Source organism: Pholis gunnellus, assembly GCF_910591455.1.
Source record: "Pholis gunnellus genome assembly, chromosome: 5".
NCBI classification, from domain to species: domain Eukaryota; kingdom Metazoa; phylum Chordata; class Actinopteri; order Perciformes; family Pholidae; genus Pholis; species Pholis gunnellus.
In genome coordinates this window covers 2335113-2352451 of record NC_136531.1, presented here as the reverse complement: position 1 = coordinate 2352451, position 17339 = coordinate 2335113, and the positions used below count along the sequence as shown (strand labels likewise).

Sequence of the window (17339 nt, the reverse complement as noted above, 5' to 3'; positions counted from 1 at the left end):
TGGATTCAGAGGAGTCACCTGATGTATTTGTTGTTCGCCTCCCGTCCGCTGGAGTCACAGAGGGACCCGCTAAAAAAGTGCGGCAACACCAAATCATGCATTGAAAGCAAAAACCTGCAGAACTTCCAAAAATCACGATTAGCATTTGTATGAAGTTTAGAGACATTATCATTAACTCACAAGCAAAAGATGTTCAGTGCTAATGAAGGTTATAAAATTGCACATTAGGACGATACTCGTGTCTAACTGTTTCCTCCTCTGTGTGCAGGCTGAATGCTAAGCTATGCTAGCCAGCTGATGGGATCGAGTCATATTTTTATCGTACAGATATGAAAGTGGTATCGATCTTCTCTAGAAGAAAGCAAACATGCGTGTTTCTGAACAGTGTTAACAATTCAACCAACATTTGCTGTACATTTCTGATTGCAAAGAGATTAATGGAGAGAATAACAATAGTTCATTGTGTGTTATTATGTGTCTATATAATGTGTGTAACATAGGTCTATGTCAGGTTTAACCTCCAATACATTTGATATTATTTATCACACACAAACACTCCAGTCACACGACTTAATTGCCCGGTTTTGGGTCAGTGTGCGGCATTCCTTCAATCCCCCAAAACGTCAAATAACGATAAAGTCCACATTGTTTAAAATTACAACTGGGAGAACAGAGTCGGCTGATGTTTGGGGTTCGATTCGTACGAGTCCCAGATTGTGCCAATAATGTGCTGTTGTGTGTTAATTAACACACTCTTGTGTTTTTCTCACTGTTAACCCTGATTTTGTCACTTGTGCGTCTGTTATTATTCTATACATATGAGCCTAATATGATTATAGATGTAAGAATATTTGTGGAAGTTCAGCCCCTCTCTGTCGTCCAGCTACTGTGTATTTTTTTTTACCTTTTACGTCAAACTGCCAATTGGATTCTGCGTCCTGCGTTTCGGTTATGAACTCATAAAACCTCTCTGAAGTTCACTTCTCATTTCACACTGACTTGAGTCACAATCAGTGACGCTTATTACTGCAAAACAAACTGTGATTTCAGACGATTAAAGACGCCCACTGCTGGCCACGTTGGACGTTCTCCATCAACATGCTGGCTTGTCTGAAAGGAGACATTAATTGACATTAGTGGTGTTTTTTCCCGACAATGAACTGAACGTTTCAGACATCCGATTGATTCTCTGTCGGCTGGTAGCAGCAAACCTGCAGCTTTAGCACGTCAAGTAAAAGATGTTGTTAGTATCGGCTTGAAGTCTCATGTTGACGTCGGCAGGTTGTGAAGTTACCTTGTGGGCAAAGCCAAAAAAACAGCTGGTTCCATCTTGTTACTCTTCTGAGGATTACACTCCCCCCAAAACTGAACTAAGAATCTACCTAACAAGACCAGTCCCTTTGAGTTTTGCTCCACCGACTGATCGACTATCTGCAAGATAGCCAACAAATCAAATATGGAGAAAGGAAGGCTCTGCGAACTTCTAGTGTCGGCACTTAACAATAAAGCCACATTTTTTAATGTCGAAAGACTCGATTTTCCAAAAGCTGGAAGTGTAAGAAAATACCGATACACGTGAGTATCGCGATGTTATAATAAAGATTTGTGACAGACGGGGGCTCAGATTGCACTAACAGTAGTGCGATGACGTTACAGGGACAGTGATCAATGCAGATCCTAGTTTTCTGATTACATTAAAGAAGTCAACTTTTCTTTACTCAGTGTGAATGCAATGTCTGTGGCGGAGTGTTCTTCATATGAATACTAATTTTTATAAGACTTTCATATTCTAATTTTAGAAAAACTTGGTAGGTGTTGGTAGTCGCCTGTTTCCTCTTTAAAATAGCCAAATTAGATTTCCAGAACAGTTTGATTGCAGTGAGAATATAATCTGACCCCCATTAGCAGGAAGTGAATGAAAATGCAGGCCGCCAGTAAACAACAGGTTAACATGAGAGGTGAAGGGCCAACATGAGGCCTCTGTAGAAGTCCGACCTTTGAACGTACAGAACACGCTAAATAAAGTCCATGAAAATAGTGACGCGATCGTTTGAGATACGGAGAACGGATTTGAGCGTGAGCGGTAGATCGGTGCCGAGTCGAGGTGGAAAAAAACAGAAAATGTGTTTTAAACTGCGTAAAGCCGACCAGACGAAACGAACCGACAGCACCGCGGCGTGTGGAACCTCGGCTTGGTGTGCAGCGCTGTGGTCAGAGCGGGGCTGAACAGAATCGCTCTCTTGACTGTTGTTGTTGTGACTTGAACTTTCTAATGACACCCGTAATGATTCCGTCTTCCTCTTCTATCTCTTTACATGCTTTCTTTAAAAAACCTCTCTACTTTGTTGGCGCCCTACGCCCCCTCCCCCCACTCCCTCCTCCTCCTCTGATAAAAAAAAAAAAAAAAAAAAAAAAAATCCATCCAATCAAAATGCACTATGAAATCCTTCATCGTGTTCTCCATCCGTGCTGCGCCATGTGGTGGTGGTGCTGTGATGATGATGATGGTGGTGGTGGTGGTGTGCCCCCCCCCCCCCTCCCCCTCTCCCCTCCCTGCCCAATAAAACACACGACCAACCCTTCCCCCTCCTCCCACCCCTCTCCCGACAAAAAAAAAAAAACTCTCTCACCCACTCACAATGTACTTCAACTTACAAAAAAAAAAATTATAAAAAAAAAAATAAAAACCCCTCCCCATTCATCTTTCTACATCTTGGCACATGTAGAATCTGGTTGGTTTGTAATTTATCTCTCAAAGCTTTCTGCTGCATCCTCATTGGTCATGCGTACCCCCCCCCCCCCCCCAACCCATTCCTCCCCCCCAGTCACCCCCCCATGACCAGTAACCCTTGACTCCCAGTGCATGTGCTTCCTGGATGATGACACTTGATGACATAGAGATGATCATTATTAGTGTAATACATCTTTGCACGTACTTTATAAAAACATAGGTTTTGCTCATAGATAATTGTAATTTTACATTTTAAGAAAAAGCTTTAATTCATCCCCAACGTTTTTGCTAGTTTTGCATCGGGATGTTTTTGGTGAAAAACTGATTAAACTGCAACAACATAATAACTTTTATCAATCGATTCGGACTCGTTCGCTCATGTTCAAACACAATCAGAAAAAGAAAGAAGAATCTCATCTCACAGTGCAACTGAATCAGTGAATGTGTGAAACAGAGCTCAGGATGTGCTCGGCCCCACTGGCCCCCCTGCTGGTCTGCATGTAGGCCAGTCCTTCCCTCTAAAAAAATAAAAGTATGCTGCCATGCCGAAACCACGCCTGCACCGAGGCTGCTCGCTCCTTCCCTTCCCTCCTCCCTCCTCCCTCCTATCCCCCCCCCTCTCCCTCTCCATGCTCCTCTTCCTGCCTTGCCTGTCAACCACAAAGTGCCCGGGGGCCTCAGCAGGGAGTTTGGCTGTCGTACCATCGCATTATTCCTCTCTGTGACGCCGCAAAGAACCGCCCAAGAAAACTCAGAAACTCACCGGTGCCGAGTCCACGAGGAGGCCGCAGCGCCGCAGTGTTTAAGGGCAGCTACACACAAGAGTCACCCCAAAAACACTTGATAGATTTGGGGGACAGGTATCCTTAATCACACTGTTCCTCACCTACGTCACGCCCAGTTGAGTGTTTTAGCTTTTGCAAACATCAAGACAAGTATATACGCTCCTTTTGTTATTTCTGTGCTGGTTCAAACCCTGCAAAACGCCTGCATGCCTCGTCACGCCTTGGTGTGTGGCGCGTCACAATCCAGCAGACCTGTAATATTGCAGCACTATGACGCTCTAAACCCTTTCGCGTCTTTTTCTCGGATCAATTTTTGCCCACGCCACTCTTTTGGGTAGAAGTCCTGGGTTTGTTTGACCCATCCATTGACACTCTTTCTTTAGCGTCGCCTGACCCGTATCCTCACACAACAGCTCGTATTATGATGTCTATCCTCGTTTTTCTAATTTAAATAGTTTGGGTTGAAATAAAAACGGACAGTAACTACGTTGGGCAAGTTACGATACAAATGAATCCACGTTGACTTCTCGTTTAACACGGAGAACAAACTGCCTCCTGGCTGAAAGGTGGATGTTTGTTGGACCCATCCTTTCCTGTGTGTGCTTTTGTTGGTCTTTATACTTCTAATTTCGTGGGATATCTACGAATGCTGGATGAGACCATGCCTGAAGGCCGCGCAGAGCGTCGTAGTGCGAGGCGTCCCGTAGGTCCGCTGAGGTTAGAACTGGGCTGACAATAACGCAACAACACCGAGGAAAAAACCTGCAAAACACACAAAAAAGTTTGTCCAAACCCTTAAACACAACGGCTGCTGTCTTGTCTCTCTGATCAAAAAGTCAACATCCCCAAAGATTTTATAGAGTTCGGCGTCACAGATGACCCTAAGCCATGCTCTTTGGGCCACAGAAAGAAAATGTGTGTGTGTGTGTGTGTGTGTGTGTGTGTGTGTGTGTGGTTGACAGGCACAGTGCTTTGTGCTCCATCTTGTGTGGCCTGCTTGCCCCCCCAGAGATCAGTGCATTTGGTTCTATAAAAAAAAAAAAGCGTTCTGCTGTACCGGATTGGATGATGACCTTTAGAGTCTTTGAATTATGATTTTCCTTATTTCCTCTCTTATTCCTTCTTTCGTCTTTTCTTTTGTCTTTTGGACTTTTCCCCTTCTGTCTTCCTCCCGTTTATATCTACTGAGAGCCGTTATGTTTGCAGTTGGTTATGATTTGTTGGGTTTGATTCCCCCCCCCCCCTCCTCTCTCTTTGACCTCTCTTTCCTCCGCTGTTGTTTTTTTGTGTTTTTTTGTGTTTGGATGGAGGGGAGGTTTGTGCCGCTGTCGCGCGTTTGGCGAAGCTGACTCGTGTTTCTCCGTCTGTAGGATAACTTCATCAACTTGAGCTTCCTGAGGCTGTTCAGAGCGGCCCGCCTCATCAAGCTGCTGAGACAGGGAGAGACCATCCGCATCCTGCTGTGGACCTTCGTCCAGTCCTTCAAGGTATCAGACACGTCTAAACTACATACAATACTATATATACACGTATACGGCTCTCAAACACTTCCTCTGTCTCCTTCTTCTTCTCTGGTAGGCTCTGCCATACGTGTGCCTGCTCATTGCCATGCTCTTCTTCATCTACGCCATCATCGGCATGCAGGTGAGTAGCTGCAACTTTCAATTTTAAATAACATTCGACCGACGGTACATTTCTTATAATATTCTTGTTCAAAGAAAAGTCATATTTGGACGTGAACTTCTGACCCCGATGTCGCTGGTTGTGTTTACTAAACAGCTCATTAAATGATCACGGGCCTGAGAGTCCAGTTCATTTATTGTGTGGTTTTATTTAATGTATTATTCATTTAGACAATTTAAATATTCTGTTCCCAGTCCAATTCTGATGTCAGAATATTCTTGGGACTTAAACGTTTACTGCTCTTTGAAAGAGTGTACTTGCATAATTATGCTAGTATATTATCAATATATCAGTGGCATAAAATGGTCTTAAAATGTTTTATGTTGTGTACTATTTATATGTTCAATGACTTTTAGGGTCAGTCGGTTTTCTCTGCAGATGTGTGAACAGCTGGAAGAAACATTCACGTCCTTCATCTAAGTAAACGTACCAATACCGCAATGTAAAAATACTACATTACGAATAAAATACCTGTATTACAGAAGTAATACTCAAAACTAAAGGTACTTCAAATGCAGGAACAGTGGCTCCTGTCGGTGTTATACTGCATATTATAATGCCATTTTACTGAACTGATACATTAACTTGTACAATTTAAACTGCAGAGTCCTTTTAAATTATAAGATTTTATCTGTTTTATGTAGGTTTTAAATGTGAAATCTGAATTAGAAAAGTAACTGAAGCTCTCCGATAAATGCAGCGGAGTAAAAGTACAATATTGGCCTTTGAAACATAGGAAACTATAAGTATAAGTATATACGATTACTGTGATTGAGTAAATGTGCTGAAAAACCAACGTATTGAAATCCTCGCTGACAGCTCCTGTTTCTGTGTTATTTCATCGTTGTGGTCAGAGCGGAGAACACACAGTAATCTTTGGGTTTTCTTGTTGTTGTGGTCGCTTTCTTTCTCCACCGTTTCATGCGTTTAGTTGTTTGGTAATTTGGCTCTGGACGACGAGAGCGCCATCAACGAGCACAACAACTTCAGGACCTTCATCATGGCCCTGATGCTGCTGTTCAGGTGAGTCTGTCAGCTTCTACTCAACGTCATTTTCTGACGTGAAGGACTTTTTTTTAAAACCTATGGCACGGAAATACTAGTTTTGTACATATTATTATCTTTCTGGTGAATTCTCATGTTCCCAAAGCAGCGCTCGGTTTGAGTAGACGCTGACCACTGATGCCTCTCTTGCACACGACTCTCCGTTCGATGCGTTCTGCTCTTTCAATGTTTTTCTCCCGTGTGTTTTGCCGACGTGCAGGAGCGCTACGGGCGAGGCGTGGCACGACATCATGCTGGCTTGTCTGGGCAGTAAGGAATGCGACTCAGACTCAGGGAACACAGAGCCCGTGTGTGGCAGCACCTTCGCCTACACCTACTTTGTCTCCTTCATCTTCCTCTGCTCTTTCCTGGTGAGAACAAAAAACAACTTCAACCGGTCCAATAATCAAAATGTGCATTTATGCAGTTAGTGAGAGAGTAGCTCCAAGCTAACGTCGCTCTGACAGTTTTGATGACGTAGGAGAAGGGGGCGGGGCTTACCCATCAAGACAAATTGTTCGTCCTTTCGACTTTACATTGTTGATGTCGACGCAGGCACAACAAAAACAACTTTTGGAGGCTTTTAGGGAGGTGTCTTGATAAAAAAAATGTTAAAAATGCTTTTTGGCTGTGGGGGGATATGTTGCAGTACTGCAGCTGACCCCAAGGGAAACGTATCTCATGGCCTCAAATAATGTCTCAAAACACACATTTGTCAGGTGAACTTTATTCATATTGCCCAACATCACAAAATATGTAGATCATACAACACCCTCTGTCAGAAAAAGTCCCCAAACGAACCACTTTAACAGGGAAACACACCTCAGGAGGAGCAATTGAGGAGGGAGCCCTCTCCCTGGAAGAACTGATGTGCAATAGATGTTGTGTGTACAACATAATAAATTCACAATATAAACAACTTTTTTTGCGTTGAGCTCGTTCACCTCGTCCTCGTTTTCCAGATGCTGAATCTGTTCGTGGCCGTCATCATGGACAACTTTGAGTACCTGACCAGAGACTCCTCCATCCTGGGGCCGCATCACCTGGACGAGTATGTAAGGATATGGGCCGAGTACGACCCGGCCGCCTGGTGAGTGGCACACGAAAAACAACAACACCGCGCACGTGAAGTAGCAAATACACAAAAACAGGCAAGCTGCTGTAGACCGATGTGTAGTCAGCAAACATCAGATATGTCCGCACACGTTTGGACAGTCTTATGCTGAATGTAAACCATCTTTATCTCTTTAACCCTTGACTTTCTCTCCCGTCTCCCAAAAAAATAAAAAATGGGGGAAAAAAAGACCGCGGAGTCGTGATGTCGTCCGGGAAGAGTTATGTGGTGAAACAGGATGGTGTGATGATAGCAGTTTAGAGCGGGTCGGTTAAAGATGACCTGTCTGAGAATAAAGGGTTATCCAGCTGCCTCTCTGCCTCTCTCTCTCTCTCTCTCTCTCTCTCTCTGCCTCTCTCTCTCTCTCTCTCTCTCTCTCTCTCTCTCTCTCTCTCTCTCTCTGCCTCTCTCTCTCTCTCTCTCTCGCTCTCTGCCTCTCTCTCTCTCTCTGCCTCTCTCTCTCTCTCTCTCTCTCGCTCTCTGCCTCTCTCTCTCTCTCTGCCTCTCTCTCTCTCTGCCTCTCTCTCTCTCTGCCTCTCTCTCTCTCTGCCTCTCTCTCTCTCTCTCTTTCTCCCTTCCTCTCTGAACTTTTCACAAATGAGTCCACAGTTGAGATGACCCTCTCCTCTTCCTCTTCCTCTTCTGCCCTCTGTAATGAGTGTCTGCATGAGAGGATTTCTCAATGTAAATAAATGCTCTCTCCTCTTCTCCCGTTTCTTCTTCTCTATCATCGTATCTCTTATTTCTCTCTCTCTCTCTCTCTCTCTGTGTTCTGTGTGTTCCCTCACCTAACCTCCCCTCCTTGTATTTTTCTTGCAGCGGGCGCATACATTATAAGGATATGTACAGTTTATTGCGAGTTATCTCCCCTCCCCTGGGCCTTGGCAAGAAATGCCCACATAGGGTGGCCTGCAAGGTTTGGACAAAACCCCCTAAAGCACAAACTTTAAAACGCAACCTGCTCGCCTTTAAGAGACGGAATGAATGTCGCTCTTTATCACTTTTGAAACAAATGATTTTCCTTCAACGTTTTATTTCATTTGGTTTTTTTTCCGTTTGGGTTTGCATTTTTCAGTTGTTTTAATCATTTCACCATTGAATCATTTCTTTTTTGTGGGGGGGGGGGGGGGGGGGGGGGGTATGTTGTATATGCATTCTGACATGACAATGAGAATGTTTGGGACAATGCAGAAATGCACACACACTCTTGTACACACACACACACACACACACAAGCATGAGGTGGTGCACTGCACTCGCTATTGTCTTCTGACTGAACGCTCTGGGAGAAATGACACCGATGTGTTGACTTTTAGTTGAGCTTTACGTAAACACGAGAGTCTAGACTCCGGTCAGCCATTTGTCTTTTATTTCTGCTTGCTGTCTAATTTTTTGCCTGGGCAGAAAAAACGGTTTGGAGCAATGTGCATTTTTGTTCTTGTTTGAGTTTGGGGGGGTTTTTGGATTGAGGGAGGCGGGGTTTCACTTTAGTACCAGAGACTTGTGCAGAGAGGGCTTGGTCTGAATACTAGCTGTTTTCCAGCCACGTGTCACCGAGGCTCAAGAGTCTGCAGGTTTGTTTGCTGCTGTTGTGGTTGGAATGAAAAGAAACTGCAGATTCGTGTGCCTCCGTGGCACATGTGTGTGTGTGTGAACCGCTGTGCTTAAGCAGCCTGTAATATTTAATCCATGTACATATTTTAAAGCCACTTTATGTCCTGAAAGTCTGATTTATTTTTTTTAATCCTACACAGAGTGGCTTTAAGGATTCGAGGAATTAAAACGATGTGTTCGGTCTGTTACAAGCTCCTCACAAAGAATGCACGCAACAATGCAAAGGGATATGCACAGCCTGCCGATTGGACAATTAAATGTCTAAAGTCCAAAAATTTGCTCGAAATTTGCAGCAATATCGAGCTTCTTAAACTGTAAACTACCAGTGAAGAAACTGTAAAAAAACACAACGCCATCTTGCATACTCAACCTTGATCGGCAGTAGCTTGCGTCTCTTTTGCGTATCATAAAACCACAAGTTTTCCACTCTTTCATGGTAAATATATGGAAATTCTTTATTAAGAATAACCCCTTGAGATGTACCATCTCGTTTTCAAAGGGGGTCCTCAACGACACAAATAACAAGATAATTAAACGATACCACATATGACAAAATATGAATAAATAAATGCAATAATAAGACACACATACTCAGGAATACTCCCGTCCCAGACCACATTGATTTCCTCCCGTGTTAGCGTTTGTTACGTGAGCACAGAGCTGGTGTATCCCACACGCTTGTGTCGGCAAACCCTTGAGTGGAGAGTGTAACGGGCCTTATGAGGTAACAGTTTGTATTCACTGCTACCGAATGGAATACTTCAATGACGTGGCCAAACCTGCTCTGTTTGTGGTTTCTGGTGTTTGGGGAAAGAAGGAAAGGGGCAAGGTGTGTGTGTGTGTGTGTGTGTGTGTGGTTCGGGGGCAGGGACTCGACATGAAAAGGTCTTGTGTCCACCAGGTGCCTCTTAGTAACTCGCTGTGTCGACAGATGCTCGTGGGAAGAATCGTTAGTCTGCGTTTTGCTGACAGTCGAGATCTTTTTTAAAGGCGCTGCGGCCTTCAGGGTCAGTTCAAATCATCGAAACAACATATTTTACAACTTACCCCCGGTGATATCCAGCAGTGCACATCGTTTCGGTGGCATACGACGAGGTTTTTAGTATCTATATTTACTTATGGCTTATGTGGCTTGAGCAAATAGTTGGCGTGGTTCAGCTGAGCTCAGATGCTTTTGTTGATTTTATTATGTTGTATTTCCACAGAGTGAACCATGCATCATCGCAGGCACAATCAAACGACAGTAAAACAAGTTCGTAGGAGCTTCAGGGCCTGTGAGGAGAGGCACAAAGTAGTTTTGTCGGACGTTAACCACGTGAGAAAATCAGTTTACCTCGAAATGTAACTCAATCTAACTGCGTTATTAATTTTGGAACGTACTTTTTCTGCTGGGTGCCAGAAGAGGGTAAGCGAGGAAACATTTTAGACGATGGCGGTGAACTGAGGCCTTGTAGCCTGTGAGCCCAGTTTTTTGGGGTATCCCACGAACATCTGGAGGCGCAGCTGTGAGCGGAAGGTTTCCCGGTGGACACGCAGCCTCGGTAACAGGACTGCATTGACTCGTCGTTTTGTGACTCACTCCGATCTCTGCAGCGGTGCTTTTCTTTGCCTGCTAGAAGCCCCGCTGCCAGTTCTATCCGAGCGGCGAAAGAGGGCAGAGAACAACAACAACAACAACAAAAAAGATCCCAAATCCCCTTTTCACCTCGCATAGAACGGTTTATCTCAACAACTAACTAACTAAACTAAATAACACCTCCTCCAAATCTCCCCTCCTTCCCTGACCTTTTCTCCCTCTCTCCCTTCCTCTCCTCTCTCCCCTACTTTATGGTAAACCAGACTAGAAGCCACGTAACACACTCCCCCCGTTCTCTCTCTTTCCCTTGCTTTCTCTCTTTCTCTCGCCACAGCAACCACATGTCCACAGCGATCAAAACAATAACCTCTGTGTATTTGTTTCCCCCTCCCTCTTCCTTTCCTTTGTCGGTTTCTTTTCTCTTTTTTTTTTTACTCCTCCTTGTCTCCTCCTCCAAACACTCCTCTGTGCGTCTGCGTCCTCCCTCCCTCTCCCTTCCCCCTCGTCATTTTTATTTTTTCCGTTTTCACGTCGTCCGTCTTTGTTTGTCCTGTCTGTCGCGTGTGTGTGTGTGTGTGTGTGTGTGTGTGTGTGTGTGTGTGTGTGTGTGTGTGTGTGTGTTTTGTGTCGGCGTGCGTCTGTTGGAACGCATGTGTGTGTTGGTGGCCACCCCAGCGGCCGGATCAGTTACACAGACATGTATCAGATGCTAAGACACATGTGTCCGCCGCTAGGCCTCGGGAAGAGGTGTCCCGCCCGGGTCGCCTATAAGGTAGACTCGCCCCCCCACCTCACCCCTCCGCCCCCCCTACAACCACCACCCCACCTCCCTCTCTCCCTCCCTTCTCCCTTCACCCCCCCCCCCATTCCTCCTCCTTTTCCCCTCCCATCTCCGTCCTTATACCTCCCCATCGCCGATGAGGAGAACCTCTCCTCTCTCATCTGCTGAAACCCCCCCCCCCCCCCCACACCCGTTCCTTCTCCTCCTCTCCTCCCTCTCTCCTCCACCTCCCTCCCTCCCTCCCTCCCTCCTCCCAGCGGTGTTCTCCTCATTGTCTGTTAGTGGTGGTTGTGGTGGTGGTGAGCGCTGTCCTCTCCTCTCTCTCTCTCCGACCGCGGGGATGGAGTGATGGGCTTTTGTCGTGAAGTGAAGTGAAGTGATAGTGGAGTGGTAGTCGATTCCTCTTTTCTTTTATCCCCCCCCCCCCCCCCCCCCCGTCAGGCCGCAGGAGTAAGGGAACGGAGGAGGCTTTGCCAGTCCTTCTGCAACCTGCACGGACGCACGCACGCAAGAAAACCCAGTCGGAAAAAACACACATAGATAAGAGCCCAGATCTGACAAAGAATTCCCAGAACAAATTAAGAAGCTTAAAAGAAAAGTAAGCAAACTACCTTTTGATAGTTCTCGAATTGACGCCTGCATATTTTACCGAGCTGCATTTTGCAGGATACGTAAATCAAATATTAAATACGCTTGTACAAATACGCCTGCTTTCGACACCATTGTTGAGCAAAAAGAAAATGCAAAATGTATAAACAGATCATATTTTCTGACCACAAAATCCCAATTATGTGTTTATAGCTTTGATTCCTTTAACAATGACATCCTGTAAATGACGCCGAGGACCCCCAGGACACAAATTGTTTGAAGTCATTACTGATATTCTTTGTGAGCATATGTACACGGCATTATGTACACATTGTGTTGTTTCACAATAAGAAACGTAAAATCATTTGTTCATGTGAAAATCTTTCGTGTTGAGGCCCCTCAAAACAAAACAAACATCTAAAGTGCAACTATTTGCCGACGATGCGGGTACAGAAGGACCGGCAAGGGCGTCTGTCTTCAGTTCTCTGCGTCTCTTATTCCTGCGGATGGCACTATAGTGCACACATAAACCACATTACTGTGCCGCTCACTGTGCACAGACAAATAATACTAATAAAGTGGGTAGGAATAGTTCTGGCCCTTCTAGTTATTCGTCTTTTTTTTTTCAAGATGCCTTTTTTCTTTTTGACACCCAAGGAAAACGTCAGCGTCATTTGGCTTCTCTTTGTGTCTCGGACCACCAGGGTAAAGATTCGGGTCGGGCATTTCAGCATCCGCTGCCTCGTTTGTCTTTGTTGTCCCAACTTTTCTCTCGACCCATAGAGCCCTGCTCTCTCCTCTCCTTTATTCTCTCTCTTATTGACATCCAGATTAGCCTAAACGATAACGTGGAGCTCCTTTCATTTTTCCGCTCATGCTCGTCAACGATACTTCTGAAAAGTAGCAACGCAAAAGCCAAATATCTTCCATCCGTCACCAGTGAACAGCGTGAAATGTGAGCATCAACTGTAAAGCTAATCTACCTGATCTAACCCCAAAGCTTTTATTATTGGAACTTCTTTTATTTATTTACTTTAATTCCAATATTGATTAAAAAATTATACTTCATCTGACTTCCTTAAGATAAAATAAGCATAGTGTACATACAATTAAAAAGGCTGTTATTGGATTTAAAACATTCAACGCTTTCAGTACTCGACAGTTTTTCCATATTATGGACAAATGTTGGTCAGTAGACAAAATAGTATTGAGCTTCGACAGCCAGTTAAACTGAAACTGAAACTCCCGCTTTACTTTCCTGACTTGCTTGTGAAGTTACATCTAAAGTAATATTAACTCCACTGACCTATTCTGTAAAACACTTTGATCAAATAATGCAAACGTTCCGTTGTGCTAAACTTCTCTTGAATCTGGGTGTCAGTCCGTCTTTTTCCGTCTTTTCCTCCCGCTCTGCTCTCCGCTTCATTTTTTACTCATTTTTGTTGTTTGCTCATTTAGTTCTACCGCTCAAGTTTCCTCTCTTTCCTCTCAAGTCTTCTGTCCCTCTGCCTCCACTTGTCCGTCAGCGATCAGCATCCATCCTTCATTTCCTCATCCCTCTCTCCGCCCCAAGCCGGCTCTGTCTCTCCCTTACCTCTCCTCCTCCTCCTCCTCTTCTTCTTCTTCTTCTTCTTCTTCTTCTTCTTCTTCTTCTTCTTCTTTTTCTCTCCAGAATGTCAACCTGTCTCAGCAGTGGTCCCCATCACATACTTCAGCCATCAAAGCCTTCCAGTATTCATTGACACAATCTCACACAAAAAAACAAAAGTCCATTAAAGGACATTTTGAGATCAGAAACTCCTCGTGGTTTCTTGTTAGACCAGAGAGAGGAAGGTTAGACATCAGGACCTTTCTGACACTCATCACTCTTAATGCTTACAGGCAGAGTTCTTGATCCTCCCTTCAGTAGACGCCTTCTCTTACTTTTGATATCTGTGTATCGCTACTGACCTCTTCTTAGTAAACTTATGTCAGTGTTGTTTTTAGTCCTCGTCTTTATCTCTTGTCTTGTTCTTGTAATTCTCAGCCTCTCTGCTCTCTTTCCTTTCTATCTGCACACACACACACACACACACACACACACACAGATCTCTCTGTTATTCCCAACTGAACCACTTTCTCTTGATTCCTCTTTTACTCTTTCAGTGTTTTCACGATCCTCCTTCTCCCTCCTCATTCTCGCTCCTTCCCTTTTTATCTGTAACTACATCTCATGACCGAGCTTAGAGCCGCCTGTAGTTTAACTCGACTAACCGCTTTCCCTGCCATGTGTCCCCTTTGGTAGACCCCCGTCCCCTTACCCTACAGCACTACTACTATAAAGTCTGGTTGGTCCAAAACAAAAAAAAACAGAAAGAACGTCAATCATCTCTTTTTGATCTTCTCTATTATTTTTTTTCTTCTTCCAGGGAATGCCACAACTCTAATCCTCTCTAACTTTGACTACCCCCCTTAAGACACTGCACCCGTTTGGCATTGAGAGAGATCTTGACTTGAAATGAAACACTACCATCGCTATCCAATTTGAACTTTTGATTTAAGGGAACCATGAATGTAAAAGTGTAGAGAGCAAAATGATTAGAAAATGAATCTGTAAATCAGTAGGATCAATCCGAGTTGGATTGAGGATACTCTCTTTGTGCGGATGCACGGCTACTTGTACTGTGAAAGTGGGTTTTTGAGGGAAGTCCGGGGGGGGAGGGGGGGTAGTTTGAGGGCTGGGTAGGTGGGGAGAGTTTGGGCTTAGATAATGGGGAGTGAAGTAAAGGCATGTTGCATGCTTTGTGTGTCCGGGGTTTGTGGGATTTTTTTTTTCCAGGAGGGCGTTGTGTGTTGCATGCGATCGTCGCACTCTCTGTCGCATGGCTACGGGCGACATTGAGCCTTGCCTGCTTGCACGCCGAGCGCTGTGGATGTTGGCTGATGCCCACCAGCCTGCCGCAAACACTTGGCTTTGGGCATGCCTGACACTCGCACACACTCAGGAACACACACAAGCATGCATGCACACAAACCCCACCATCGCCATCGTACTGCCGTGCTTGCCCAATCGTGAGTGCCCAACGCTCATGTTCGTAGGTAAATCCAATGGACCGCCAACTGGTCGGATAGGAACGGCAAGCGGCCCCGGTTGGGACCCGGCTTGTTTTGTTCTATCCGCAGGTTTCTCCATTGGGTTTACCTGGTACAGTATAGACTTGTGAAAGACAGGGAACCTCCTTACAGGTAGGGGGGAGCTCTATAGCAGATGCCTCAGTTAAATATAACTACAGCAGTCTCCTGAAAAATAGCAGAATTACACCAGTGATACTGTTATTGTTCTCCAGTCGACCTATTTTGTCTTCAAAGGACTGCAATTAAGCGCCCTTAATTGCAGTCTGTGAAAATAGTTGTGTGTAAAGTGGGAAGGGAGGGATTAGGGTGGGGGGGGGGGGTATGGGGGTTTGGTGTATGTGTACTGTTTAATATTTATATCTACATGTGTGTAACAACAGAGATGTGTAAATGCGCCAATGCATTCACACATTTTAGGGAACATGGGCACAGGTTGGGTCGGAGGCCATTCTGGCTCCGATTGTTCTTCCTTGTGGTTCTCGGCTCTCACAGTTGCTTAGCAGCAGATGGCCCTCGTTGGATAGCTGTGCTGTTTCGTAGAGTATCACTGGAAACACAGGAGACGCAAGTTTCTTTCTTCAAGCAAATTGCATGCACTAAATGAAGTTACCAAAAACTGTGCGGCAGCCTTAATAACACATGAATGCTCAACAGTCACCTAATGTAGGACAAGAGAGGACTTTTAAACTTTTAAAGTGCCTCAAGTTGAGATTTACTGACTTGACTTTTTGAGCATTGATCAGAATCATATCTGACGGAATTAAAGTGACACTTAGTCATCCTTTTCCTCGACTCTAATCTGTTTTAAGTGAACATTAAATGAAACCAATCCACCATTGGCTGTTGTCTATGGAGCTCTCTCAACCCCTGGCCCCCCCCCCCCAAACCCCCTCACCCCTTCCCCCTTCCTGGAGGTTCAGGTCACACCACACTTTAGCGAGGACACGTCCCTTTCTCATCCTCTCATCCCGACTGGCTCTCCACAGAGGCTGCTGCGCATGGATCTGCCGGTTGCTGATGACAACACGGTGCATTTTAACTCCACCCTCATGGCTCTGATCAGGACAGCACTGGATATAAAGATCGCCAAGGGTACGACCCTCAAGTACTCTCTACCCTTTACTCTACCTGTTTGCTATCTTGTCTGTCACTCTTGGGTATTCCTGGGTAATTCATGGGTCAATTTCTGTCTGTCTCTCCACAACAAGAATGATCTAGATTATTGTATCAAATATAACAACACTCTGCCAATTCCGTCTCTAACAAATAACCTTTTTGTTTTGGGTGAATGTGTGCACGCATGGATGGATAAATACATTTTATTTGGGGATTTTGTGCCACTGTGCCTTCCTTTTTGGTCTGTACCTTCTTGCCCTGTGTTTATGTGTGTGTGGGGGGGGGGGGGGGTGTTTGCATATGGATGGTTGTATGCATGTGTGCTGTCTGTGGGTTCAAATGATGCGTGTGTGTGTGTGTGTGTGTGTGTGTGGGCACTCTGGTTTTGCGGGGGCCACTCAGGCGGTGCAGACAAGCACCAGATGGATGCTGAGCTGAGAAAGGAGATGATGGCTATTTGGCCGAACTTGTCGCAGAAGACGCTGGACTTGCTGGTTACGCCGCACAAGGGTAAGTTGTAGACTTATGGCGCATAGTGGTGTGTGTGTGTGTGTGTGTGTGCGTGTGTGTGTGTGTGTGTGTGTGTGTGTGTGTGTCTCCGATCACCAACTCACCAAGAGGACAGCTTCTACCAGCCAGTGTCATCCACTGCTTCGCATCTCCTGATCAGGCCACTACAGCATAAACACACATACTTGAACATACATATAAATAGACGTATACGCCCGTGTAGTTTCTGTGCATCCGAACGTCTCCGATACCGTGATCCAGAGGAAATATCTCTGGCCGAATTGCCATGACATTGGGTATCAAGATTCATTGCTCGCGGGATATTTATAATAAACGTTGGTGTCTCGTGTAGCATCGCCATTGGGTCACTTTCTACCCATCGGACAGCGTTTGATGAAGGTAATATTCATTGTCTCCAGAGCATAAACCCAAGTGGTTTTGGTGACCCCCCCTTGCCTTATTGTCACCATCAAGCCATACCTCTGAAATACATTATTGTTGCCAGGTTGATGAACCCTTGGGAGACGGAAGGCCTTTGTCCTCATGGCAAAACTGAATTTCTTCACAAGTCACAAGTCAGTCTCTAAAACGCTTCGCTCAACTAGAGACTGGAAACCCATGTTTTGTTGCTAAAACTTGGTGAAAACAATTATAGTTTTTAATAAAACCTGTATAGCAGAACC

General features: G+C 45.0%; 1 protein-coding gene across 1 annotated transcript in view; it reads left to right on the top strand.

Annotated features, from left to right (window-relative positions):
* cacna1ab (calcium channel, voltage-dependent, P/Q type, alpha 1A subunit, b) overlaps positions 1 to 17339 on the top strand; it is a gene marked incomplete at both ends in the record, with an annotated part of 141531 nt that overhangs the window by 101673 nt on the left and 22519 nt on the right. The window contains 8 exon segments of the mRNA XM_079159692.1: positions 4887 to 5003; positions 5095 to 5160; positions 6131 to 6222; positions 6464 to 6614; positions 7206 to 7333; positions 8177 to 8273; positions 16017 to 16122; positions 16549 to 16656. Coding sequence (XP_079015818.1) covers positions 4887 to 5003; positions 5095 to 5160; positions 6131 to 6222; positions 6464 to 6614; positions 7206 to 7333; positions 8177 to 8273; positions 16017 to 16122; positions 16549 to 16656 — 865 coding nt within the window.